General features: G+C 44.5%; 1 protein-coding gene across 1 annotated transcript in view; it reads left to right on the forward strand.

Moving 5' to 3' along the window:
• SAXO1 (stabilizer of axonemal microtubules 1) overlaps window positions 5,125–26,031 on the forward strand; it is a 115,149-nt gene continuing 94,242 nt past the window's right edge. The window contains exon 1 of the mRNA XM_018051921.1: window positions 5,125–5,419. Coding sequence (XP_017907410.1) covers window positions 5,373–5,419 — 47 coding nt within the window. The 5' untranslated portion in view covers window positions 5,125–5,372. The remainder of the gene's footprint in view (window positions 5,420–26,031) is intronic.

Here is a 26,031-nt window from a genome sequence, read left to right on the forward strand (position 1 = left end):
TGTCACAATGGGCTAGTCTTCTATTGGTGCCAATGAAGGTAAGCAATTCCAAATGGTTAGAGATGCTAAAAAAGACAATCTTGCTGAAGTACTTTGTACTCAGAGGAATAACTGTAGATTTTTAACAATATTCCACAAAGAGTAGACTTTCAGATGGTATACATAGCAGTACATTTGAATGGGTTAGAAGGCCCGAAAAAAATTATGTAGCTTCACTGAATGTCAATTTTACAAAAAGATTTTGGGGGAATATTAAAGATGGCCATATTGTTATTGAAAGAGTGTGTGTGGATCTGACTGCTTGCTGCCTCAAAGCCAGTAAACAGGCCAGGGTTGGTGGAAAGGAAAATTTGCTTTAATTCATTTGCTGGCAACTGTGGGGGAAGGGTGGCGGATATCTGTCCAAAGGCTGACTTGGCAACCCCCCTCAACTCCCCGCCCACAACCCGCCCCATTCTGCCAGCAACCAGTGGGGCAAGAGATTTTACAGACAGAAGGAGGGGACTACATGCAGAAACAGTACCTGGCTCTGACAGTCATCTTCAAATTGGTCATCTGGGTAGTTTTAGGTATAGTTAATCTTCACTTCCAAGGTCTATTTGTTCCCATTTCCTTGAGGCCAATTCTTGGAACTGTGGCAGCTCATGTCCTGGGTACAGTCTGGTCATTATGTAGTTAACGTGTCCACCTGGTGTTTTAGTATCTGTAAGACAGCTCACAGGATAGGGCTCAGAATATTATCTATAGTGCTTGAGAAAGAACCAAAGGTCCTCAACTATGCTTAGTGACTACATTATTATTATTTAGTCTCTTTTGATTGTTTTCCTTTGTTTCTGCATTTCTCACTTCTCTGATTAAACTTATTCTTTGACTAAAGGTTTCCACAGACAAAAGGCAGGCAGAGGGCGTGGTGGGGGGGGGCAGTGGCGGTGGGCAAGGACCATAGATTCCTCTCTGCTTCAGTATTAAGAAGTGAATACAAATTTTTAAGATAAAATGCCAGATAAAATGCCTGGTCCTTAAGGTCTCCAGGTTACCCATTCATTCTTTTTCTTGGGTGGAAAAGTTTGAAAAGAAGGATTCAAGGGCTTGAATCTCAACTCAAGTCCTCACTACCTGTGTTATCTTGGGTGAGTTTACCGCTTAGCTTCAGTCTCCTTACTTGTAATATGGGTATGATAGATTTATGTCAGTTTTAAAGATAGACAAGAGAACTTAAGGGAAAGAACACAAGGCTGATAATGCATAGCAAATGACTGTAAATTCTTCATAGGAAGGGACATTTGGGAACCCAGTTAGAGAAGTGTTTATACAAGTTAGGGCTGCGTTGGCTGGAACTGATGAAACATGAGCAGTAAGGTGTCACATGGAGGGGGAGGAAAGGTGGTCTTGTACTGGTGCTGAGGCAATTTTTGAGGCCAAAAATGAGACCATTTTTGTCCTTACCATCTTCATCTTTCAAGATCTCCACCCTCTGTTGAGAGCAGAGATGGGGAAGTTGGGAGGGCCGTGGGTTAATTGACAAAGTTGCTACCTGTAAGGGTGGTCTGAATGGGGGTTGGAGGCATGAGTGTGCCATTCTTCTTCTGGAAGATTCATAGATAATCTTTAAGCACCAAGGGAAGGCTGGTGTTCATCACTGTAGTTCCTCTCTAAGGCCCACGTGATGTTCTCTGTTGATGACAAGGGATGGCGGGCAGGCTTTTCCTTGGCTTCCAATATCTCCCACACTTCCATCTTGTCCCCTCAGGTTTCCACCCTCCCCTTTCAGACCCTGACCTCCTACTGAGAAGGCAAGGAGCAGCTTCAACTTCCCTGTTTTTAAGAGTGATGGGTAAGCTTTGCTCCCCTCTGGACCTCCCGCTTTGACTTTTTAGAGCTGGGGTCGGCAAACTTTCTCTGTAAAAAGTCTTACAGTAAATCTTTTAGCTTTCATGGGCCAAGAGGCAAAATCAGGAATATTTCCACAAATTTTTGGACAAAATTCAAAACTTAATTTGTAGATACTGAAACTCAGTTTTATAGTTTAGTGGGTCATGTTAGTTTCATGGGTCATGTAATATTCTTTCGATTTTTCTCAAACATTAAAAAATGGAGGGACTTCCCTGGTGATCCAGTGGCTAAGATTCTGTGCTCCAATGCAGGGGACCTGGCTTCGATCCCTGGTCAGGGAATTAGATCCCACATGCTGCAAGTAAGAGTTCATGTGCTGCAACAAAGACCCAGCACAGCAAAACAAGTATGAAAATATGTAACTATTAAAAAAAATTATATATATAAACATTCTTTGTTTGCTGGCCATACAAAGACATGTGGCTGGCTGAATTTGGCCTGTTGGCAATCGTTTGCTGACCTCTATTCTGGAGCTTTACATGGAAGAAAAAAATCCAAAATAACTCTGAAGTCTTCTGCAGTCTAAAATGCCTCTGACTTACTAATGCACTCTTCCAGAAAAACTAATGAGGGCGATTTCCATGGTGGTCCAGTGGCTAAGACTCTGCACTCCCAATGCAGGGGGCCTGGGTTCGACTCCTGGTCAAGGTATTAGATCCCATATGCTGCAACTAAGTGTTCGTAGGCTGCAATTAAAAAATTGCACATGCTGGAGTTGAAGAGCCCACATGCTGAAATGAAGATGGAAGACCCCATGTGCTGCAACTAACACCTGGTGAAGCCAAACAAGTAAATAAATACACAACTATTATAAAAAATGTAAAAAGTTTCTTGGTTTGCTGGTTATACAAAGATAGGTGGCGGGCTGAATTTGGCCTGTTGGGAATAGTTTGCTGACCTCTATTCTGGAGGTTTGGGGCTTCCCAGGTAGTGCTAGTGGTAAAGAACCCGCCTGCCAATGCAAGAGACATAAGAGACATGGGTTCGATCCCTCGGTTGGGAAAATCCCCTGGAGGAAGGCATAGCAACCCACTCCAGTATTTTTGCCTGGAGAATTGCATGGACAGAGGAGCCCGGTGGGCTACAGTCCACAGGGTTGCAAAGCGTTGGACATGACTGAAGTGACTTAGCACACACATTCTAGAGCCTTACATGAAAGAAAAAAATCTAAAAAAACTCTGAAGTCTTCTGCAGTCTAAAATGCCTCTGACTTACTGAAGCAGTCTTTCATAAAAACTAATGATGGTGGTGGTGGGACCTCCCTGGTGGTCCCAATGGCTAAGCCTATGCTCCTAGTGTAGGGGGCCTGAGTTCCACCCTGGTCAGGGACTAGATCCAACATGCCACAGCTAAGAGTTCTCACCTACAACGGCATCAAAGATGCCGAGTGCCCCCAACTGAGACCCAGTGCAGCCAAACAAGCAAACAAACAAACAAACCAAACCCCAACAACTAATGCAAGAGTTAGGAAGTGTGGGGAAGAAAAGCATGGGATTGTCAATACTTGAAGCTCTCATGTCTCCTAACTGGAAAAGCATGTTTCTTTCCACAGCAGCTGCTAGAGCAGTGCCTCTGCAGCTTGCTTCTGATCCAAATCACTAGGCTTCTTGTTGAAACTAGGGTCCCAGATTAGAAAGTTTGATGCCAGTGGCTTCTGGGCAGGATCTGTAGTGGTTCTCAGGGTGAGGATAGCTGAAGAAACACTATACCAGGGGCTGACTAGTTATAGAGAGGGCAAAATAATCTCCCAAACTGTGCTTCTCAAAGTGTGGTCCCTGGCCTAGCAGCATCTGTGTGGCTCAGATCTTGTTAGGCCCACCCCAGACCTATTGCTGGGAGAAATATCAATAACCTCAGATACGCAGATGACAACACCCTTATGGGAGAAAGCGAAGAACTAAAGGGCCTCTTGATGAAAGTGAAAGAGGAGAGTGAAAAAGTTGGCTTAAAACTCAACATTCAGAAAACTAAGATCATGGCATCTGGTCCGATCATGGAAAATAGATGGGAAAACTTAATTTTGGGGGGCTCTAAAATCAAATGGTGCCTGCGCCCATGAAATTAAAAGACATTTGCTCCTGAAGAAAAGTTATGACCAACCTAGACAGCATATTAAAAAGCAGAGACATTACTTTGCCAACAAAGGTCCATCTAGTCAACGCTATGATTTTTCCAGTAGTCATGTATGGATGTGGGAGTTGGATTATAAAGAAAGCTGAGCGCCGAAGAATTGATGCTTTTGAACTGTGGGGTTGGAGAAGACTCTTGAGAGTCCCTTGGATTGCAAGGAGATCCAATCAGTCCATCCGAAAGGAGATCAGTCCTGAATATTCATTGGAAGGACTGATGCTGAAGCTGAAACTCCAATACTTTGGCCACCTAAACCGAACTGACTCATTTGAAAAGACCCTGATGCCAGGAAAGATTAAAGGTGGGAGGAGAAGGGGACGACAGAGGATGGTTAGACGGCATCACTGACTCAATGGACGTGAGTTTGAGTAGACTCTGGGAGTTGGTGATGGACAGGGAGGCCTGGCATGCTGCAGTCCATGAGGTGGCAAAAAGTCAGACACGACTGAGGGACTGAACTGGACTGACCTGAGACTGACTGAATCAGAAACTTGGGGGTGGCTTGGGCAATCTGGCTTTCATCAAGCCAGGTCATTCTGATGCGGGCTCCAACTTGAGGACCAGGGCCCAGCATCATTACTAGCACCTGGGGGAGTGACTGAGGACCCAGTTGGCAGTTTAGCCCCAGGTGCCCTGTAACTGGTTTGTTTTCAGAGCAAGGTCTAAGGGGGGAGCTGCAGGCACGATTTCCACAAGAAAGATCTGGAAATGGTGTTTTAGTCCAGCATTCTGGAAATCAGTGGGTGCCTTTCTATACCCAGGGGCACCATAGGTTCTAGAGATAAAAAATGCCACCTAGTGTGATGACAGTGGGGTTTTCAGCCTTTTTTGTCCAAGTGAGCAGGCTGCTTGAGGACTTGTACACCCAGGAACTTTCCAAAGTCCCCATATCCTTCGCTTTCCCTGCGATTTCAACAAAGCCCAATGAGGAACCTTGGTCCTGGTCCCACCAGGTCAGCGGAGGGAAGCTTCCTGACCTCACAGGCGCAGGTGCTTGTGCCATCACTGCCACCCACAGGTGTATGTCATGACCCAGGTGATGTCACAGAGGCCCCGCGGGCCGGGCTGCTCGGCTTGCGCGTGGGTGCGGCGGGCAGAGGCCCGGGCTGCGCGCGCAGGGGGAGGTCGCCCGGCCCGCGCGGTCCACGCTCGGTGCTGCTCCCGTGCGAGGCCCGCTCAGGGAAGGAAACGCAAGACCGGACTTGGCAAAAGGGCCGCTTACGTTTTCTTTGGGGTCAGTATTCAGAATATTTGCCAAGGCCCTCGAAACTTGGCGCGCTCCCTGCGAGGCCGTCGGGGTCTCTTCGGCGGCGGCGGCGGATGCTCGGCGAGGACTCCCAGGCCTCAGGATGGCCTCGACGAAGGGGAAATGCGTCTGCGAACTGTGCTCCTGCGGGTAAGGCTGCCGCGCGCGCCCAGGGCCCGCGAGCCTGGGTTTTCAGACTCCGAAAGTCAGACCTGACCCTGGGCTCCGGTAGCACCATGGTGGATGCGCTCTCTTGTTGGTGTCATTTAGACTGGCGTGTTGCCAACTAGCAGTTACTGCGGCCGTGTTGAGTGAGCCCCAGCGACGGTGGCTGGTCCTTAGGGCGTCTCTGTGGTCTTTCCACGCAGAACTGCACGGAGGCTGAAAGTGGGCACAGATACGTAGAGTTTGTGCGCTCCCCCCTGCAGCCCAGGGCGTGTTGGGCGAGGTCAGAAAACCTCGGGCCAGGTCGGGCCATGTCTTGCATCTTTTGTTGGTTTCCTTTTGGAAGAGTCTGTGATGGGGAAGAGGAATCCTTTCGTGTAACTGGAGTTTCTCAGAGACATCGTCGCTACTTAGAAGTGTAAGGTATTTCTAAAATTCATGTCCACAGTGGTGTAGAGTTGAACAGGAATAAGGAAAAGAAGCTCTTTTTTTCACGGTTCTCTCCTGGCCATTGCCTTTAAGAACCATACTTGGGTGAAGCTCGTGGTCTTGGAGAGATTGTGGGTTTTAGTCAGAGTTGTTGATTTCTCTCCTATATCTCACAATGCCTAAGGTGGCTTCTTTCACCTGCTTCCCAAGGACATCTTAGAAATTGTTGGGCTTGAGAACAGCAGAGGAGCAACAGAAAAGAGGGGTGGCTCTGGGGTCAAGCCCTCCTGGATGGTTGCTAACTGTGGGGTCTTTTGCAGGTAACCTGTCTTCTCCAGGATTCTCTAAGGTTTCAGTGAGAAAGTGTGTGTGAGACTTCTGTTAATGGATTGTGTTGGAAATGTGTTATCATGTTGGAAGCTGCAATAGGTGTTTGCCAGCTATGTTACATGAATACTGAAAATGGCATCCGGAGTGGGGAGATTTAAAAAGGGCTCTAGAAACTGGGTGAGCAGCCTTACACATCTCGGGCGTCGGTGGGTGGTTCTCAACCTGGGCTGCTCACAAGAGTCACCTGGGGAGCTTAAAACAATACTGGTTGCCCAGGCTGTTAAATCACCAGCAGTCTTTTGGCGATTTTCCCATTTGCCAGGATTGGGAACCACTGAGCTAGATCAAGTAGAAGCATGGGTCTTGTTTTTAAGCTTTGTTAGGCAGATCCAGAGCAGTGTTGTAATCCGGGGCTAATTTTCCGCACTAGTGAGGGAAAACTTGTACGACACCCTCTCCCGGGGTCCTTTACATACCCTCTCATCTTCTCTTAAGATACCGAGTTATTCAGGTAGGACGGGGGCTTAATTTGTTCTCTTGTGGCTGTTGGGATTGAAATATCTGATACAGTCTCCATCTTTGCCCAGTATCCATTCCAGTTAGGAAGGCAGGAATGTTCATTTCAGAGGTGCAGAGGGTATGCAGAGAGAAGTCTCTGTCCTAATTCTATAGTAGGGGATGTTCCTTCTCTGTTTCTCTTCTGTCCTTGAAAATAGCTTATTTCCCATCAGATGCAGAGTCTATCTGTGGGTCTCTTCTTTCCTTCCTCCTCCTCCTCCTGTACCTACCCTTCCACTCGGATTTCAGTCAGGGGTCTCTGGTTTGACTCTCATATCCATCAGCCTTTCTCTTCTTTTAGTCTCATTTCAGTTCTCAAAGTGCTTTGTTGGTCCATCTCTTTATTTCATCAACCTCAGCTTTACGCAGTCGGCATGATCCCTCTCTCCCAGTATCTGCCCCATTAATGTTGACTTAGATGGTCCATTTACATTGGTTTTATTTTTTTTTATTTAATTTTTACTGGTGTATAGTTGATATACAGTCTTGTTTCTGTTATACAGTGGAGTTAATCAGTTATACATATTTCCACTCTTTTTAGATCCTTTTCCCATATAGGGCATTATAGAGTATTAAGTGGAGTTCCCTGTGATATACAGTAGATTCTTATTATCTACATTATGTATAGTAGTGTGTATATGTCAGCCCCAATCTCCTCTTTCCTCCCTTGGGAACCATAAGTTTGTTTTCTATGTTTGGGGCACTATTCCCATTTTGTAAATACGTTCATTTGTACCACTTTTTAAAGACTGCTCGTATAAGCAACATCATGCTATTTGTCTCTGCTTGGCTGACTTCACTCAGCATGACAGTCTCCAGGCCCATTCATGTTGCTGCAAACGTCCTTTTCTAATGGCTGAGTCATGTTCTGTTTTAGACATGTACCACATCTCCATCCATTCCTCTGCTGATGGACGTTTAGGTTGCCTCCATGTCCTGGCTGTTGTAAGTAGTGCTGCAGTGAGCACGGAGGTACACATATCTTACTGAATTATGGTTTTCTTCAGACATATGCCTGGGAGTGGGGTTGCTGGATTATAAGGTAGCTCTATTTTTAGTTTTTTAAGGCACCTCCACACTGTTCTCCATAGCAACCACACCGATGTACGTTCTCATCAACAGCGTAGGAGGTTTCCCTTTTCTCTGCACCCTCTCCAACATTTATTGTTTCTAGATTTTTTTGATGCTGGCCATTCTGACTGGTGTGAGATGATTCCTCATTGTAGTTTTGATTCGTATTTCCCTAATAATTAGTGATGTTGAGCATCTTTTCATGTGCTTTTTGGCCACCTGTGTGTCTTCTTTAGAGAAATGTCTATTTAGATCTTCCTATTTTTTGATTGGGTGTTTTTTTGATATTGAACTGCATAAGCTATTTGTAATTTTGGCGATTAATTCCTTGTTGGTCACTTCATTTGCAATTATTTTCTCACCTTTTGTGGGTTGTCTCTTTGTTTATGGTTTCCTTTGCTGTGCAAAAAGGTTTTGAGTTTAAGTTCCACTTGTTTATTTATTTTAATTTTCATTACTCTAAGAGGTGGATCAAAAAAGATCTTGCTGTGATTTTTGTCAGTGTTCTGCCTATGTTTTCTTCTAGGAGTCTTATGGTTTCTTGCATTTAGGTCTTTAATCCATTTTGGGTTGTGTGTGTGTATAGTGTTAGAGTGTTCTGATTTCATTCTTCTACATGTAACTGTCCAGTTTTCCTAACACCACTTATTGAAGAAGCTCTCTTGTCTCCATTGTATGTTCTTGTCTCCTTCATCATAGATTAGGGGACCATAGGTGTGTGGGTTTATCGCTGGACTTTCTATCCAATTCCATTGACCCGTAGTTCTGTTTTTTGTGCTGGGACCATGCTGTTTTGAGGCACCTTTATAGTATAGTCTGAAGTCAGGGAGCCTGATTCCTCCAGCTCCATTTTGCTTACATTTGCTTAGGCTATTTGGGGTCTTTTGTATTTTCATATATATTGTAAAGGTTTTTGTTCTAATTCTGCGGAAAATGCTATTGTTAATTTGATAGGGATTGCATTGCATCTGTGTATTACTTTGGGTGGTATTGTCATTTTGACAATATTGATTCTTTTAGTCGAAGAGCATGGTATCTCTCTCTGTTTGTGTCATCTTTGACTTCTTTCATTTTATAGTTTTCTGAGTGCGGATCTTTTGCCTCCTGAGGTAGGTTTATCCCTAGATATTTTATTCTTTCTGGTGTCATGGTAAATGGGATTGTTTCCTTAATTCCTCTTTCTGATCTTTCATTGTGAGTGTATAGGGATGCAAGAGATATCTGTGTATTAATTTTGTATTCTGCAACATTACCAAATTCATTGATGAGCTCTAGCAATTTTCTGGTAACATCTTTAGTATTTTCTATGTCTAGGGTCATGTCATCTGCAAATAGTGACAGTTTTATGTCTCCAACTTGGATTCCTTTTATTTTTGTTTGTCTCTGATTGCCATGTTTGTCTCTGATTTACTTTCAAAACTGTGTTGAATAAAAATGATAAGAGTGGACATTCTTGTCTTATTATCTCGGGTTTGAAAACTTGAACCATTTCTTCCACCACCCCCAGCATCTAACCATCTTTAAAGTTTTCAGCCTGCCTTTACAGGCTATATTGGTCCCTTCCTTTTAAATCTCATTGTTCTCCCCTTGGGTCTCTAATGTTTAAGTTTGGAAACAGGTCCTTACGTACCTTTCTAGTTCTATGATCCCCTTCCATGAAACCGCTCCTTACACTGGATTGGGCTTCCTGTCCTCCCCTAGGCAGACCCTGCGGCTTCCTGTCTCTGTTCCCTTCCCTTTGCTGCCCCTTTTAAGTATCTGTGTCCCTTCTCTGCTCCATGACCTTTTAAGGCCTTGGGTCAGTTGCATGTCTTGCTCACCCAACCCTGTAGTTCCCCATCAGAGAGGGACCCTATTTTATGTTAATGTTTCTAGTTACCTGTCTGCATGCTTTCTCCGCGCTTTGTATATTCTTGGAAGGCAGAGCCCTGTGTGCTGTGTAATACTAACACACTATTCTCTGTTGAGCAGTCAAAACGTATGTTTTTGGATAGACGGATTTTGTTTGTCAAGGTGATATGCTGGAATGGATTAGGCGAGCTCTGCTGTCTCCTAGGTTAGCTACTAGTCATGTGTGGCAACTTCATCTAAAGTATTTAAAGGTAAATCAAATGAAAATGTCAATTCTTTAGTCATGTACTCAGTTGTGTGTGTAGTGTCATTCGAAATGCTCAATAGCTACGTGTGTTCCGTTCTGTTGCACAGTACAACTAGGGAACATTTCCATCATTGCAGAGTTACGTTGGGCATCACTGACCTAGAGTCTTATTATTTGGAAGTCTTCCTCCTCACCTCCAATTAAGTCTGCTTAGAAATGGGTAGGGGAGGAATGCGAGGAATTTCATAGGTGTTCTCTAAGCTATAGAAGTCAAACATTTTTTACTTTGCCAGCTTGAGGTTATGGGAAATAAAAATGATGAGAAATCTAGCGGAAAAGCATGCGTGAAGCCGGACCCTGTGATCAGATGAGACAACCTTTCAGGGGGAGAGGAGGGCCTTGATTCTGAGTGGCTCAGTCTCCCGTGGCTTCAGTTTCCCCATGTTTTTAAAATGAGGAGGCTTGTGGAGGCCCGTGGGCCTGCCAGCCAGGGAGGGACGCCCCTATCTCTTCTTTCCTCTTCCTCCTAGGGCTTTGTTTGAGCAAACAGTTCTTTAATGTCCTTTCAACTTTGATTTTGGAACACTTTGTTGTTCTTATTGGGGAGGCTCAGGATGTACATGGAGCCCTGGATGGGTAGGCTTCTTCCCTGGGAGCCGCTGCTGCAGGCTGGAGGAAAACTCTTGGAGACAGTTCTTCCTTTTGGCCACAAGATGGCAGCCTTCTCCTGACCAACTCACTGCCAGATCAGCCTAAAAGGAAAACAATACCTTGTTCTGGGTTTTTCTTTTATTTTTTTAAAAATAGATTTACCTTAAGTTTTCTAAAATAAGCAGTTACAGTTTAGGACTCAGCAGAGCTCAGGAAGTGGTATACCTTGAGGGGTAGATTACAGGTGACAAAGAGAAGGTGTTCAGTTCAGTTGCTCATTCATGTCCGACTCTGCGACCCCATGGACTGCAGCACACCAGGGTTTCCGGTCCATCACCAACTCCCAGAGCCTGCTCAAACTCAAGTCCATCGAGTCAGTGATGCCATCCAACCATCTCATCCTCTGTCATCCCCTTCTCCTCCCACTTTCTCTTTTCCAGCATCAGGATCTTTTCCAGTGAGTCAGTCTTTTGCATCAGGTGGCCAAAGTATTGGAGTTTCAGCTTCAGCATCAATCCTTCCAATGAGTATTCAGGACTGATTTCCTTTAGAATGGATTGATTGGGTCTCCTTGCAGTCCAAAGGAGTCTCGAGAGTCTTCTCCAACACTACAGTTCAAAAGCATCAATTCTTTGGCATTCAGCTTTGCTTATAGTCCAACTCTCACATCCCTACATGACTACTGGAAAAACCATCTCTTTGACTAGATGGACCTTTGTTGGCAAAGTAATGACTCTGCTTTTTAATATGCTGCCTAGGCCAGTCATAACTTTCCTTCCAAGGAGCAAACGTCTTTTAATTTCATGGTTTCAGTCACCATCTGCAGTGATTTTGGAGCCCATAAAAATAGTCTCTCAGTGTTTCCATTGTTTCTCCATCTATTTTCCATGAAGTGATGGGACCAGATGCCCGTGATCTTAGTTTTCTGAATGTTGAGTTTTAAGCCAACTTTTTCATTCTCCTTTTTCACTTTCATCAAGAGGCCCTTTAGTTCTTCTCTTTCTGCCATAAGGGTGGTGTCATCTGCGTATATGAGGTTATTGGTATTTCTCCTGGCAATCTTGATTCCAGCTTGTGCTTCATCCAGTCCAGCATTTCCCACGATGTACTCTGCATATAAGTTAAATAGGGTGACAATATACAGCCTTGTTGTATTCCTTTCCCGATTTGGAACCAGTCTGTTGTTCCATGTCCAGTTCTAACTGTTGCTTCTTGACTTGCATACAGATTTCTCAGGAGGTAGGTCAGATGGTCTGGAATTCCCATCTCTTGAAGAATTTTCCATAGTTTGTTGTGATCCACACAATCAAAGGCTGTGGCGTAGTCAATAAAGCAGAAGTAGATATTTTTTCTGGAACTCTCACGCTTTTTCGATGATCCAGGAGGTGTTGCAAGTATTTAAATCTGGAGACTTCAACCCCTCATAAAACTTTTTAAAGAGCTTTGCTGGTTTTAAAAAACCAGATGCATTTTCCTGAATTGAGCCCAAGGCTTTCTGTCCACAACAGTACCCCAAAATCTGCAACCAAAAATCTGGCAATTGGTTTATTACCATAAAGTGTTATAATTTCTTTTTCAGTACAGTCAATGCCAGATAATCGAACATATTCATGAGATGTAGAAATACAGCAAGTTAAGCATTTAAAAATTGTTTCTAACCATCTCATCACTCTTCTTGACACAACAGCTACATTGAAGTGTCTGAGTGTTCGAGTGTAGAGACCCTAGTTTTCCACATACTAAGATTGTCTGAATGTCCCCAGCACTTCCTGTTCCTGAAAAAAAATGCCAAACTTTCAAAGTCTTCAGTGTTAGACCACCTTACATTTCTCTAGTGTTTTGAAAATTTAAAAATTTTAAAACCATTTTTTCATACATTATTACCTTTGTTTCTCAACCTGGGGAGCGTTGCTTAGTTTGGAAATTTGATTCCTTGATCTTAGCCTTCATTTTCCCTGGGGGTGTTTTCTGTTTACAGAGCTGTTTTTATCCCAGATGACTAAATTTGCAACTGGGGAGGGGGTGGGGTTGGGGTTGGGGGGAGGGCTGACGATAAAATAAATTGTTAATCAGCTTCTTAAAGCTAGAAGGGATCTTAATGGTTCCCAGCTTTTATTTTACAGACAAGGAATTTGAAGGATTAATTTTAATATCTGAGAACATATTTTATTAAGATTAAGGGACAATTAGGTCAACAATTAAATTTTCTTTATCTTTTACTGTGTATCAGACTGCTGGTTGCTCAGTCTGCCATCTGCATTCAAGTCATACTGGGTCATTTTTTACTGTAGATGATAATGGGAGGGCTCCTGTCCAGTTGAGAAATATTACCTAATGTTAAAAAAAAAAGTATAATTCTAAAAGCCTTTTAGTAAAGTAATATAAATAGCAAATCTCTCTCCTGAGATTAAGTTGTAGTAACACTATTTTTTCTGAAATTCTTGTTAAAAAAAATTGTGGTTAATCAAGGGATTGATCCAGCTTACTTTTATATCTGATTATTTTATGACTTGCAGTGCACTGTTTTAAAGACTTCATGCAATCTTGCAGGAAATTCCAGGCCTGGGTAATGTATCATGAAATATTTATGTAGCATTGGTAGTATGCGCAGCATTTCATAAAAAAGGTAGTCCCATAGAGGACTTGCAAATTGCTGAAAAGGATGTGGATTTGGCCCTTGCATGGGGCTGGGGAGGAAGGTGATCTCAGGGGCAGCCATGTGTCTGCAACTTAAATCAGTTATGTTAACCAGGGAGGAACTTGTTATTTTAATTTTGGAAAATATTTTCTTCACATCGGTGGAAATTTCCTTAACCTTAGATTTTATTTTCTTAGAGTCTCTGTTACAAATTAAGAGGAAGGGGGAAAAAAAATCGAGGAGTTGGTTTGATATTACATGTTTCAAGAAGAATTCTTGTTTTTAATTTAAATAAAATTGACTTCATAAATTCTTATTAAGAAAAAAAAGACAAAGAGCAGCTTTTAATAGATGCTTGCTCGTGGCTTTTTATCTTTAACAGAATCCAGATAGAGAAGCCAAATGTGGGGGGTGGGGTGGGGTGGGGAACCTTTCACTTTAACACTGAATTATTTTTGTTGTACACTTAGGCACTCAAATGTTATATCCTGTTTAAAAATAATGGTATTTTTGTGATATCGAAATTAGTGTGTGTTCGTAAATACCTTTAATCTTATAAAAAGAGTATAAGTCAATATGTATTATTAGTCAAATTTCAGATATTAGGAAATTGCAGAGTACAACTTTGTGGTAATTCAAATTACAGTAGTTAAAATGATCTACTTAGCCTTAGAGTTTCTAAGTGGATGAGTTTAGAGAAAGTGTGCTGCGGTTCCATCCTGCCCTGGATAGTTTTAAACACTGTTCCCTCCATCGATAACAAATATTGCAGACTGGCCTTCAGATGAGAGAGTTCATCTGAGGAGATGAAGCATCTTCTGGGGGTGGGGTGGGAGCAGCTAAGCTACAGATGCGCAGGGTGAATGAAGTGAGTGACAGGGGACTGCAGAGGTGGCGCAGATCACTGGGAGGGCGCGCCCTGCAAGCTCTGCTGCTGCTCCAGGACGGGCAAATTGCTTTCCTGGGGCGGTCAGGAGAGTCAGTGCCGGAGTCAGACTGCCCGGTTTTGAACCCTGACTCTGCTGCTTTGTAACTGTGGAAGCTTGTGCAAGTGGAATGTGCTCAGTTCAGGCCAGTCGCTCAGTCGTGTCCAACTCTTTGTGACCCCATGAAACGAAGCACGCCAGGCCTCCCTGTCCGTCACCAACTCCTGGAGTTCACTCAGACTCACGTCCATCGAGTCCGTGATGCCATCCAGCCATCTCATCCTCGGTCGTCCCCTTCTCCTCCTGCCCCCAATCCCTCCCAGCATCAGAGTCTTTTCCAATGTGCTCAGTCATGTCCAATTCTTTGCGACCCCGTGGACTATAGCCTACCAGGCTCCTCCCTCCATGGGATTATCCAGGCAAGAGTACTGGAGTGGGTTGCCATTTCCTCCTCCAGGGGATCTTCCTGACCCAGAGATCGAACTGGAACCTCCTGTGTCTCCTGCATTGCAGGCAGATTCTTTACCATTGAGCTGTCAGGGAAGCCTGTGCAAGTGGAAGACAGGGGTGAAAACTGTGCTTAACAGGCCTGGCATGGTATGACGAGCTCTGAAGGAAAATGTGGTGGGGGGGGGATGTCTACACCATCCTAGACAGAGATGTGGAGACATCACACCCATACTGAGCACTTGGGGGCCTGTCAGGGCCTCAGAACATGAGCTCTCAGGGCAGAGAGAGCCGTTGATGGATTGGAACAGGCAAATAACAGATAAGACACTCTTCTCCCCCAAAGAAGCACTTAAAGGAGCAGCATTTTCCTCTTCTTTTTTCTGTTAAATATCCAGTATCTGAATCAGGCTGAACTTAAGCTTGTAATTCAGTTAGATCTGAATGGATTTATAGTTCTTAATATATATATTTTAAAAGTGTATAGTCTCCGTTCCATTCTTGGCATTTTTTGAAATTCAACAGATAACTCACTGATGATTTACTATGAGAGCCAGCCGGGTGCAGGACTTAGCAGAGATTGTGAAGCCAGACCCTGTGGGTTCAATTCCCAGCTTTCTGCTCAGCAGCAGTGTCTTGTCGAACCGTCTGACAGCATAGTCTCCTCCCGTGTGCAACAGTGTCCGCATCTGTAAAATGCAGGTGACGATAGGGTGAGACTCTGCTCTCCCAATGCAGGGGACATGGGTTAGATCCCTGGTCAGGGAACTAAGATCCCACATGTTGCATGGTTTGGCCAGAAAAAAAAAAAATGCAGATGACAACAGAGCCTACCTCAGAGGGTTTTTGTGAGGATTGTGCCTTTATTAAGCAAGCAGAACAAGGCCTGGCATACATTGTAAAGAGCACAGATAAGTGTTATTCTATAAATATAAATAAGATGTCAGTCTGTGTGCTAGGTTGTGAGGCTCTGAGAAGTGTGAACAAGATCTCTTCTCTCATGGAGAGCTTGCACTCTAGGAGAGAGTGTTAATTTTGTTTATTAACTGGTTGTAGTTTAGTTGCTCAGTTGTGTCTGACTCTTTGCGACTCCATGGACTGTAGCCCACTAGGCTCCTCTGTCCATGGGATTTGTCAGGCAAGAATACTGGAGCGGGTTGCTATTTCCTTCTCCAGGGGATCTTCTTGACCTGGGGATTGAACTTATGTCTCCTGCATTGGCAAGCGGGTTCTTTACCACTGAGCCACCTGGGAAGCCCTTATTAACTGGTAGGTAGTTAAATGCTCTGCAGAGAATGAAAGCAGAGTGATGTGCTGAGTGCGTGGGGAACTCAATTAAATGTGGAGGACAGGGAACGTCCGCAAAGATCGAATCTACCCTTGACACAGCTGGGAGGCTCTCAGCCCTTGCAAGACTGTCTGTCTACACTTGAGTCCAGCAATGACTGTATTTCTCAAGTTCCGACTGAGTAACAAACTTTAAGGTTAAGTTTGTTTGGTTTAGGGCTTTCCAAGCCTTAAGTTCAATGACCCAGGCATTAAAGGCATCCTTATCATATAGCATTCTCTACCATTCTATTCTGGAGTTTTCTTTATGGGCTGGTTCAGAATAACTTTGAAGCATCTGTGATTGTGTCTCTAAAAGGAAATGGCAGTGTTTCTAAGTGGGTGTCAAGTTAACCACTTAGCCAAATCTATCCACGTAGTTTAGACATCCAGGTATCCAAAAGTCCCTCATTCTTTCATTGATTATTTATTTATTGGCTGTGCTGGGCCTTTGATGCTGTGCGCCAGCTTTCTCTAGTTGCAGTGAATGGCGGCTGCTCTTCCTTGTGGTGCCCAGGCAGTGGCTTCAGCCACTGGCAGAAGCTGTTGCAGTGGTTCTCTTGTTGCAGAGCGTGGGCCCTAGGCACACGGGCTCAGTACTTGCAGCACACAGGCTTGGTTGCTCCACGGCACATGGGATCTTCCCAGACCAGGGATCAAACCCGTGTCCCTAGGACTGGTGGATCCCCAACTGCTGGGTCACCAGGAGAGTTCCAAGTCCCTTAAGTTGTTAACGAATAACAACAACAACTATCCTTTAAGTTGACAAGGAATACCTTAAATTTCTGCTTGTACTGGTCAGTTAATTTAAAAAACAGTATCATTTTTTAAAAAAACTTTTCCCCTTCAATTGTCCATTTTCTCCTTCAAGTATACTTATACTGTGTTTTCCAAATAAAGTCTATAATATCTGAGCACAAGAACTCAAGATGAAAAGCAAAGAACTGATCGAATCCCTTGTTTGTTTCGTGTTCTGCTTCAAATGGGAGGGCAGTGGATAGCGGCAGGGAAAGAATTAGAGACAGTGAGTCAGTATGTTTGAATTCTAGTCCTGGTTTTGATTAGTGATGAGGTTTGTGAGGTTGTTCAGGTCCTTTAACATCTTTGGACTTCTGCAAGTCAGTGATCATCAGTTTTGTTTGTTGATAATAGTGTGAAGGGCGTATCTCGTTGTAGCTTTGAGCATTTCCCTGATGATTTTGTGGTGGACATTTTTTCCATAAGCCTATGTCAGTTCAAGCCCTAGGCCCATTTTAAAACCAAATTTTTCTTTTTGCTGTTGAGTTATATGAGTTCCGTAGATGTTTTGGAATTTAACATTGGACATACGCTATTCTATAGGTTGCCTTTTCATGGTGTTGGTGGGAATGGAAAATGCTGCAGCCACCATGGAAAACAGTATGGTGGGCTCCCAAAAAAGCCAAAGTAGAGCTACTGGTATGATCCATCAATCCCAGTTCCAGGCTTTAATCCGAAAGAGTTGATATCAGGCTCTCGAAGAGCTCTCAGCACCCTCTTGTTTGTTGCAGCATTAGTCACAGTAGCCAAGGTGTGGAAGCAACCTAAATGTCCACTGATGGATGAAAGGATATAGAATATGTTGTATATACACACAGTAAAATATTCTTTAGTTTAAAAAATGAGGAAACGCCGTACTATGTGACAACATGGACGAACTTCAAGGATGTTATGCTAAGTAAAATAAGGTAGTCATAGGAAGGCAAAGTGATTGTACTCATCCTTTTGTCTAAAATAGTTGAATTCATAGAATCAGGGTGGAATGGTGGTTGCCAGGGGGTGAGGGAAGGGGGAGGTGGGGAGTTTACTAATCAGCACACATAGTTCAGTTGTATAAGATGAATAAGTTTGAGAGATTTGCTGTGCAGCATTGTACCTGTAGTCACCAGTACCGTATTGTGCACTGAAAATTAGAAGGGTAGAGCTCACGTTAAGTGTTCTTACCACAATAAAACTAAAATAAAAAAAGTTAGTCATCATCAGACAATGAAGTAGCCCCTATTGTCCATAATAGCTCATTTTTCTAGGCCCAGAGACGTTACGTCTTGGGGTTCTGAAGGTGTGTGCAGAGGTCTCCTGGTGCCTCTGTTGGTGATCTTGGAGAAGAGAGGGGAAAGTGGAGACGTGTCACAGAGCTGAGGGTGGACAGATGTCCTCTAGACTTTGCCAGCACTTCCTGAGTAGCTGCTTAGAATGAGTGAGTGTCCTTCTCAGGCCTCATGATGTTTGATCTTGGTGGTATGTCTGATGCGTGTGTAGGTGCCTAGCCCTAACTTTGCATTGTTACCATTTTCATTAACCAAAGAGGCTATCAGGAGTTCAGTGTACTGTCTCAAGGGGAAGAGGGCCAGGCTGGATCAGCCTGTGACCTGGTTCTTCTGGCATCCAGGGTCCTTACCCTTGGTCCAATCAGTTGAGTTGTGGGAGTTACATGATCTAAACTGAGCAGTTAGAGGAAAGGGCTATTTTGTGTAAGAGGGTAGGGGAAGGAAAAAAAATGACTAGGAGAAATGATTGGCCTCTTGACAAGTTATCCTTGTAGATAAAGTTGGTGAAAGATGGATTAGATGATAGTATAATGAGGTGGATTCCTAGCTCATTGAACAAGCAGGCCCATTAGAGTGTTGACTGATGGCTTTTTGCCTACTTGGGGCAGTATCACTCGCACCATGCCACAGGACTCTGTCTTTAGCTCTGTCCAACATTTTTATCAAAACTTGGATGAAGACATAGAAGTCATCCTTATCAAAGGTACTGAAAACACAAAATGAGAAGAAGAGAGCAAGTGATAGACGACAGAATCAAGATTCAAACTTATCTTGACAGGCTGGAATGCAGGGCCCCAAACCAAGCTGAGAATTAACGAGAGTAAGCATGAAGGTCTACAGTTGGGATGAAGAATCAGTTCTATGTATTCATCATGGGAGACGTTTATCTTGGCCATAGTTTGTGAAAAGGTCTTGGGGGTTTTGCTTAACCACAATTTAATGTGATCCTTTAAAAAATATCTATCTATTTGGCTGTGCCGGGTCTTAATCGCAGCACACGGGATCTTCGATATTCATTGTGGCATTCGGGATCTCTCACGGGGACTCTTAGCTGTGACATGTGGGATCTAGTTCCCTGACGAGGGATGAAACCAGGACCCCCTGCACTGGGAGCGCAGAGTCTTAGCCACTGGACCACCAGGGAAGTTCCACATTTAGTATGACTTTAATGGTGTGATGTGACTGATAAGAAATATTAATTTTGTTTCAAATTGAATGGCAGTAGGGTGTGCAGGTCAGCAGATGTAATTACGTCATTGGACTTGGGCTTGATCAGACTGCAACTGAAGGCTGCTTGTCCATTTGGGCTCTGTATTTTTAAAATAATACCAATAAGTGATCACAAAGTTCAGGTTATGGGGAGTATATTCTGGAAGTGAGGGGACTTGAACTTGACAAGATCAGTGGATGGATAGATAGTCATTTAGGCTTGTTCTGGGTTGTTCAGAGGGCAGACTTAAGATCACTGAGTGGTCACTTCAGGAAAGCTGAACGGGGGTCAATACAAAGAAAGAATTTTGCAGCAGTTAGAACCGCAGGGATTTGAAGGGGACAGTCTTTGGCCTTTGAGCTGGGCGTGTACCTGTTGGGGTCCTGTGGAAAGGATTCAGGAGCTCTGATGAAAGAATCTATAGGGTCCCTTTCAGCACGGAAACCCCAGATTTCTGGAAGGGCAGAATAGCATTTATTTTAATATGATGATTAAACTTGAAAGACTACTGCAGAGGAAAGAATGATGGGTGCATGTGATATGAAGAATAAGCTGAGATCCATATGTGCCTGGCAAACCAAGGAAGTTAAGACAGTTAAGGCGTTTATATTTAATGCTTAAAGCATAGGTGCAGCATGCTTGCGCCTCGTGTCCTCAGCCACTGCTCCTGCTGAACCTGCCTCTGTACTTGGTAGCCCTGGTTTTCTGAGAGCCCTCTGATAATCTTCGGGTCATATATAAAGAAGCTTCGTCTTTCACTTCCATAACTTTCCCTGGTTATGTCCACACATAGGAGTTCATGTATAGGAGGCTTATGTGGGCTAGCCTGGGACTCTAGCCACCATGTGAAGCAATGTTTCTGTGGGAAATGTATTTCAAGTCCAACAGCCAGTATATGGAATTAAAACAAATTTTTTTGACTGTGCTGGGTCTTTGTTGCTGTGTGCAGGCTTTCTCTGGTTGCAGCGGGTGGGGGCTACTCTCTAGTTATGGTGCGAGGTCTTTTCATTACAGTAGCTTCTCTTGTTGAAGAGCACAGGCTCAGTAGTTGTGGCCCAGGTGCTTAGTTGCCCCATTGCATATCTGCCTGAGCCAGGGATCGAACCCGAGTCCCCTGCATTGGCAAGTGGATTCTTAACCCCTGGACCACCAGGAAAGTCCCAGCAGATGGACTTTTGAGATGTTTCATTCCCGCGCTGGGGTGATCCATGCGTCTCTTGCCTTGTGACGTCCCACTGCACACCACCTCGAGGCTTTTTCTAAGCCGGGCTGTGGGCTTGGAAGCTCTCCTTGCTCTCTGCTGCCAATGATGGCAGTTCCTGCAATTCTGACACTTGCATGACTCAAGCCTTCCTGTTTCGCTTCCACTGCTCAGTCTAGAAATAGATTTTATTAAGGTGCTTTCTTCTCCAAAAGGAATGTGAGGAATCTTAAATAACCTCACATAATACAGCACAAAAACGCAAGCCTCGGTGACTAGGTCCAGGTCTTCCATCCCCGTGGTGCAGTTGGGTGCCCGCTCACAGTCATCATCGTGTGCGGATTGAGGCTTTCTGTTCTGCTGCCCTTTGCTTCTTGAAGCTTCTAGTCCCTGCCTGAGGTGTAGGAACTTGGTGTGATTCCATCCTCTTTTAATGATGCTGCTGGTACCAACAAGAGCTTTTAGAATGGTTTTAGTATACAGAATTCCTGGCTGAAGCAATGGAAATAGGCATTGGCTGGTTTAAGCAGGTTTAAACAAATGAAAAGCTGTAGTGCAGTGAAACAGAATAACTGGGAAGAGTGCAGAGCCTCGGATGGCAGACGGGAGGGTAGGGAAAGAGGCCAGGGGTCACAGCCACAGCCCAATCCCTCTCCAGCAAACACCCGGTGAGGCTGCTGCTGGTGTAGCTACTGCCCCAGACACGTCCAGCCCTGCCACTGCCCCTCCTTGGGAATAGTTCTTCGCTCTAACCCCACTTTTTATTTATTTTTGCATCACTTGTTCTACATTAACATTTCCAGATTGAAGTTTCTTTCTTTCTTTATTTTTAAGTTTTTATTTTTACTTTATTTTGCTTTACAATACTGTGTTGATTTTGCCATACATTGACATGAATCAGCCACGGGTGTACATGAGTTCCCAATCCTGAACCCCCCTCCCACCCCATATCATCTCTCTAAAAAACATTTATTTATTCATTTTGTTGTGTCTGGTCTTAGTTGTGGGATCTTTCGTTGTCAGGCACAGACTCCCTAGTGGTGTTGCGTGGGCTCTGGAGCCAGCAGGCTCAGCAGTTGCAGCACTGTTGTCTCGTGCCACATGGGATCTTAGTTCCCCGACCAGGGACTGGACCTGCATCCCCTGCATTGTGAGGCGGATTCTTAACTACTGGACCACCCAGCAAGTCCCCAGATGGGAGTTTCTGATGTGCTGTGCTGTGGTCATGTGCTCGGGCCTCTCTGTGGAGCTGGGGGCTGGGAAGGGTGTTTTACTCTTTGGTTTCTGGAGGTGGGAAACACCTCTCACGAGGTAAACATCATTGGGAATCTCTCAAAGGAAGGGTGTCAGATGTTAGGCAGTTAAAAAAAAAAAAAGAAATTGCTGCAAATTAGTTTGTTTACATTTCTGTACCAACATAGGAAAATAAAATTAGAGCAGGGATTCCCTGGTGGCTCAGACAGTTAAGAATCTGCCTGCAATGCAGGAGACGTGGATTCGATCCCTGAGTTGGGAAGATCCCCTGGAGAAGGGAATGACTACCCACTCAGTATTCTTGCCTGGAGAATCCCATGGACAGAGGAGCCTAGCGGGCTACAGTCTGTGGGATTGCAAAGAATTGGACACCACCGAGTGACTAACACTTTCCCTTTTCTCAGCTGTGGCCCATTTTGGCATTTTTGATGTGGAGACCTGTCCTGTGCATGGTTGGATGTTTAGCTGGAATCCTGGCCTCTAACCACTAGATACCAGTGGTACCAACCCACTGGGGACAATAAAAATTGTTTTCAGATATTTCTACATGTTCCCTGGGTGGGCTGAGTGGTAAAATCGCCCTGGTTGAGAATCACTTGGCTAGAGGCATTCTCAAACCACGGATTATGATTTGATAGTCTTGCAATGATGGCTGCATCACAGGAATGAATCTTATACTATTGTCCTTGGAGAGACACACAGCTTTCCCCACCTGGTGCCTTTCCCCTGCATGCAAAGGTCTGAAATTTCAGTGTTCTCCAGCTTAAGTGTGCTTAAGAATTTGCTGGAGAGCTCTTTGAAACACGTGAATTCCTGGGCCCTGCCTCCATATAGTTTGACTCTGTGGGTCTGAGGTCCAGGAATCTGCGAGTTTTAACACTAAACCCTCACGACTCTAATGCAGGTGGGCTGCAGAGCACACATTAAGAAACATACAGCTCCTTCGTGGAGGATTGACCTCAAATACAAAAGGCGTGTGTTTCTTTAAGGAGAAGAGACATGGTTTTGAGCCTTTCAGATCTTTCCAGTCATTGATTAAAAAGAAGCAAGGTAAGGATGTGGTCTGTTCTTCCAGGAGTTTTTTGGCAAGGGTTGTTTGGACCCAGCCTTGACACGTGATGCCGGTGCTCATCAGCCTTCATCACCATCAGTAAGAAGTGTCTTCTGTTTGGAGCTCTGCCTTGCCTCTCAGTCCCCCTTGGGACAGGACCTTTCACTTCAGCCCCACTTTCCTGCCTCCCTCCTGGCCCCCCTTAAGTGTGAGTCAAATCTTGCAGGGAGGTTTTAATGCTTTCCAGGTCTCCCTGGCCTGTCTCGTGGTCTTGTTCACGGAGGCCCTCACCTCCACAGGAGCACAGTCAGCATCACTGGCTTCACTTCCCCTGTGCAGCCTCCATGCTGGGAGGTCTCATATTCTGACTGTGGGCAGAGGAGACCTCTGGTGATACCTGCGACAGAGCTGTGGCCCTCCTGAACCGCTATGCTCTTCTCTCAGGAAGCCTTAGATCTGAGCAAGACGATTCCACCCACGCATACAGCATCCTGCCGTGTTTGGGGTGGAGGTGGGGAGATGGTGCTTACTTGAGCTCCTTGGTTCTGCTGTAGCTAGGACTAGTCACAGAGCTATTTCCAACAGCAGTTTTTCTAAAACTTGGATCATGCCGTGGCTTTCGTTCAAAGACTTTGACAGCTGTCCATCAGTAAAGGACAAACTATCACTCAAGAGCCAGCTATTCCCTACCTGCACCCTGAGTCCCAAGCTCCCCACACTGTGCTGACACCAGTATACCAACTATCCTTGGTGTGCTAATGATTCTACCAGCCTCTATTTCAGGCTCACCAGACTATTCTACAAACGAATGTACAATACCAGTTCACAAATGGGGAGCTTGCCAAATATTTCCCTCAAAAAAGAAATTGGTTGGAACTTCGCTGGCAGCCCAGTGGTTAAGACTTCGCCTCGTGGATTTGATTTGATCCAGTGGATTTGATCCCTTGTTGGGGAGCTAAGATCTCACATGCCTTGGGACCAAAAAACCAAAATATAAAGCAGGAGCAATATTGTAGCAAATTCAAGAGAAACTTAAAAAATGATCCACATTATAAAAGAAATCTAAAAAGGAATTGATTGCTAGCATGTGATATTTCCTGATTTTTTAGAAGTCTGGACTTTGTTTCTGTAGAAAAATGAAAAGGTGTGACAGTTACCATTGGCAACATTCGAGTGGTGACGGTCTGGTCTTGCCCCCAAGCAGGGGCTTGTTCTTTCTGTGGTATCCCTGGATAAAGGAAACTTCGTGAAACTTTACCTTCCCGTTTCCCACAAGAGGGCAATATAATCTCTCAAAAAGGGAAAGGGACTAAAGCTGCAAAAGCTACTAGCCTGGCTATTACTGTTGTATAGTTATTTGGGTGCCCACCTGTCTTGCCTGGAGAATCCCATGGACGGAGGAACCTGGTAGGCTACAGTCCACGGGGTCGCAGAGAGTTGGACACGACTGAGTGACTTCACCTCACCTCACCTGCATTTTGCTTGCTGAATGGGCCGTGTGCTCCTCCCACTTTCACAAACACTGTTGTCTCCAGATCTTAGCTTATCTGAAAGCCAGTTTGAGCTAAACCGTGTGCAAGCAGGACTTAGAGTTAGTCTAGGTGGAGGGTGTGGGAAGTCTGATGGAGGCTGATGGAACAGGATTGTTTCTGGGAAAATGTCTGATTCATAGAGACAGCATTGCTTTCTGTGGCAGTGCTTCTCGCTGGCAGAGGATCTTGCTTGTCAGCACCCCAAGAGTAGAGCCGTCACCCCTGGGCGTGCCTTAGCACTAACCAGGCCAAGGGAGACTGATGTGTTAACCAAAATGCCTGTTTCTCGGTTTAGAATGAGACACATCTGCTGAGGAGGCCTAGAAACTCGCTTTTGCTGGCCAGAGTGTACTTTCCTTTTAGAAAAATTAAGAGGAGGAGCCAAAATATAGTTGCCAGGTTGCTTGCATGAGTTCTGAGCAAGGAGAGTGCAATGAATCGCGGGTTTGGAGGTCCCGTTGTGATGTTCTGACGCCCCTGCCTGCAGTGAGGGGCTGGCTGGGTGGAGAAACTCTGCCCAGCTTCCTAATGGGAGCAATGTGGTGGGCGCCTTGCTGGCTTGCCTTTGACTCTGGCTGTGCCCTGCTCCCTATTGTCCATGCCAGACTCAAGACAGCGGATAATGCCATAAATCACTAGATTACATTCACATGTTCCATTTTTCACTTTAGGTCCTGTTTATATTTTATCTATTACAGATGATTTTAATAACTTTAGGCCTAAGTATTTAGGGGGGATGTTAGAGGTGAGGCCCCTTAGCACTTTTGAATGTGCCTGAAGACATCAAAAAGGTTTAAGAAAATAAAGCTGGCTCTTAACTGCACATGGTGACTAAGTTCAGATAAGTGGAAACAAAGGTTCCAAATCTCTCTTTCTCTGTTGGCTTTCTTCTCTTTGCTTGCCTTTGGTTAGAACAACAAGGTGGCTCGTCTTTGCCTCATTTTCCCTTCTCATTTCTTTTTTATCCATCCTTAATACTGGTAAGATTTGAAATTGTTTAATAAGAATGTGGAATTATGGAAAGTTGGGGGAAGAGAGCATACATGGAATAATTAGGTCTTGGGTTTATAATTGGACTGGTTGTTAAATTTGTAAATTTTTTTTTCTGTGTCAGTTAGGGTTGAATAGTCACGTGACATTAGATAAAGTTAATACTGAATTAAAGATACATACACACTAGCCTATGAATCCTATTTTTGACTTTCGTTTCCACTAATTTGTCTTCAGTCAGAAAGGATGTTGACCAAGCCTCAGGTCTTACAATCTAAGACTTAATTCTGTACACATGACAGACGTGAGTGCTTTCCCGGAAGCATTTTTGTTTTCATTCCCGTGCTCAGTTGAGGGGGCGTCTCCACAGGCCCCAGGGTGTGTCTTCTTCAGTTCATTTGCTGTTAGAATTACTCATGGTCCTTGGGTTCTGGTGCAAAGGGAGGAAGAAACACATGTGTGGTCGTACCCAGCCCTGCCTCCCTCGTCAGAAAACGGTGGCCATGGGCTCAAATGCCTCCTTGAGAAGTTCTGTAGAATTTGCAGAGATAGGCCTGTTAAACAATGAATTATTTGGTACTGAAGTTCAGTCAGCATGTATTTAAATGCTTTTTAATGCTCTGACCTTTGCTTGAGTTTCATGGTACTGTGTAAATAAGTGGAAGACTGAATTCCTGTTTTGACAGAGTTTAAAATGGATGCAATTGGGCATGTACATAAAGCAATGAGAGAGCAATGCCGGACGACCAAGTGTAGTGACCAGGGTAGGGGCTCTGGGGTAGACAGGCCTGCGTTTATTTTTATCCTTTCTAAGCCTTA

The sequence above is a fragment of the Capra hircus genome, chromosome 8 (assembly GCF_001704415.2).
Source record: "Capra hircus breed San Clemente chromosome 8, ASM170441v1, whole genome shotgun sequence".
Classification (NCBI taxonomy): Eukaryota; Metazoa; Chordata; class Mammalia; order Artiodactyla; family Bovidae; genus Capra; species Capra hircus.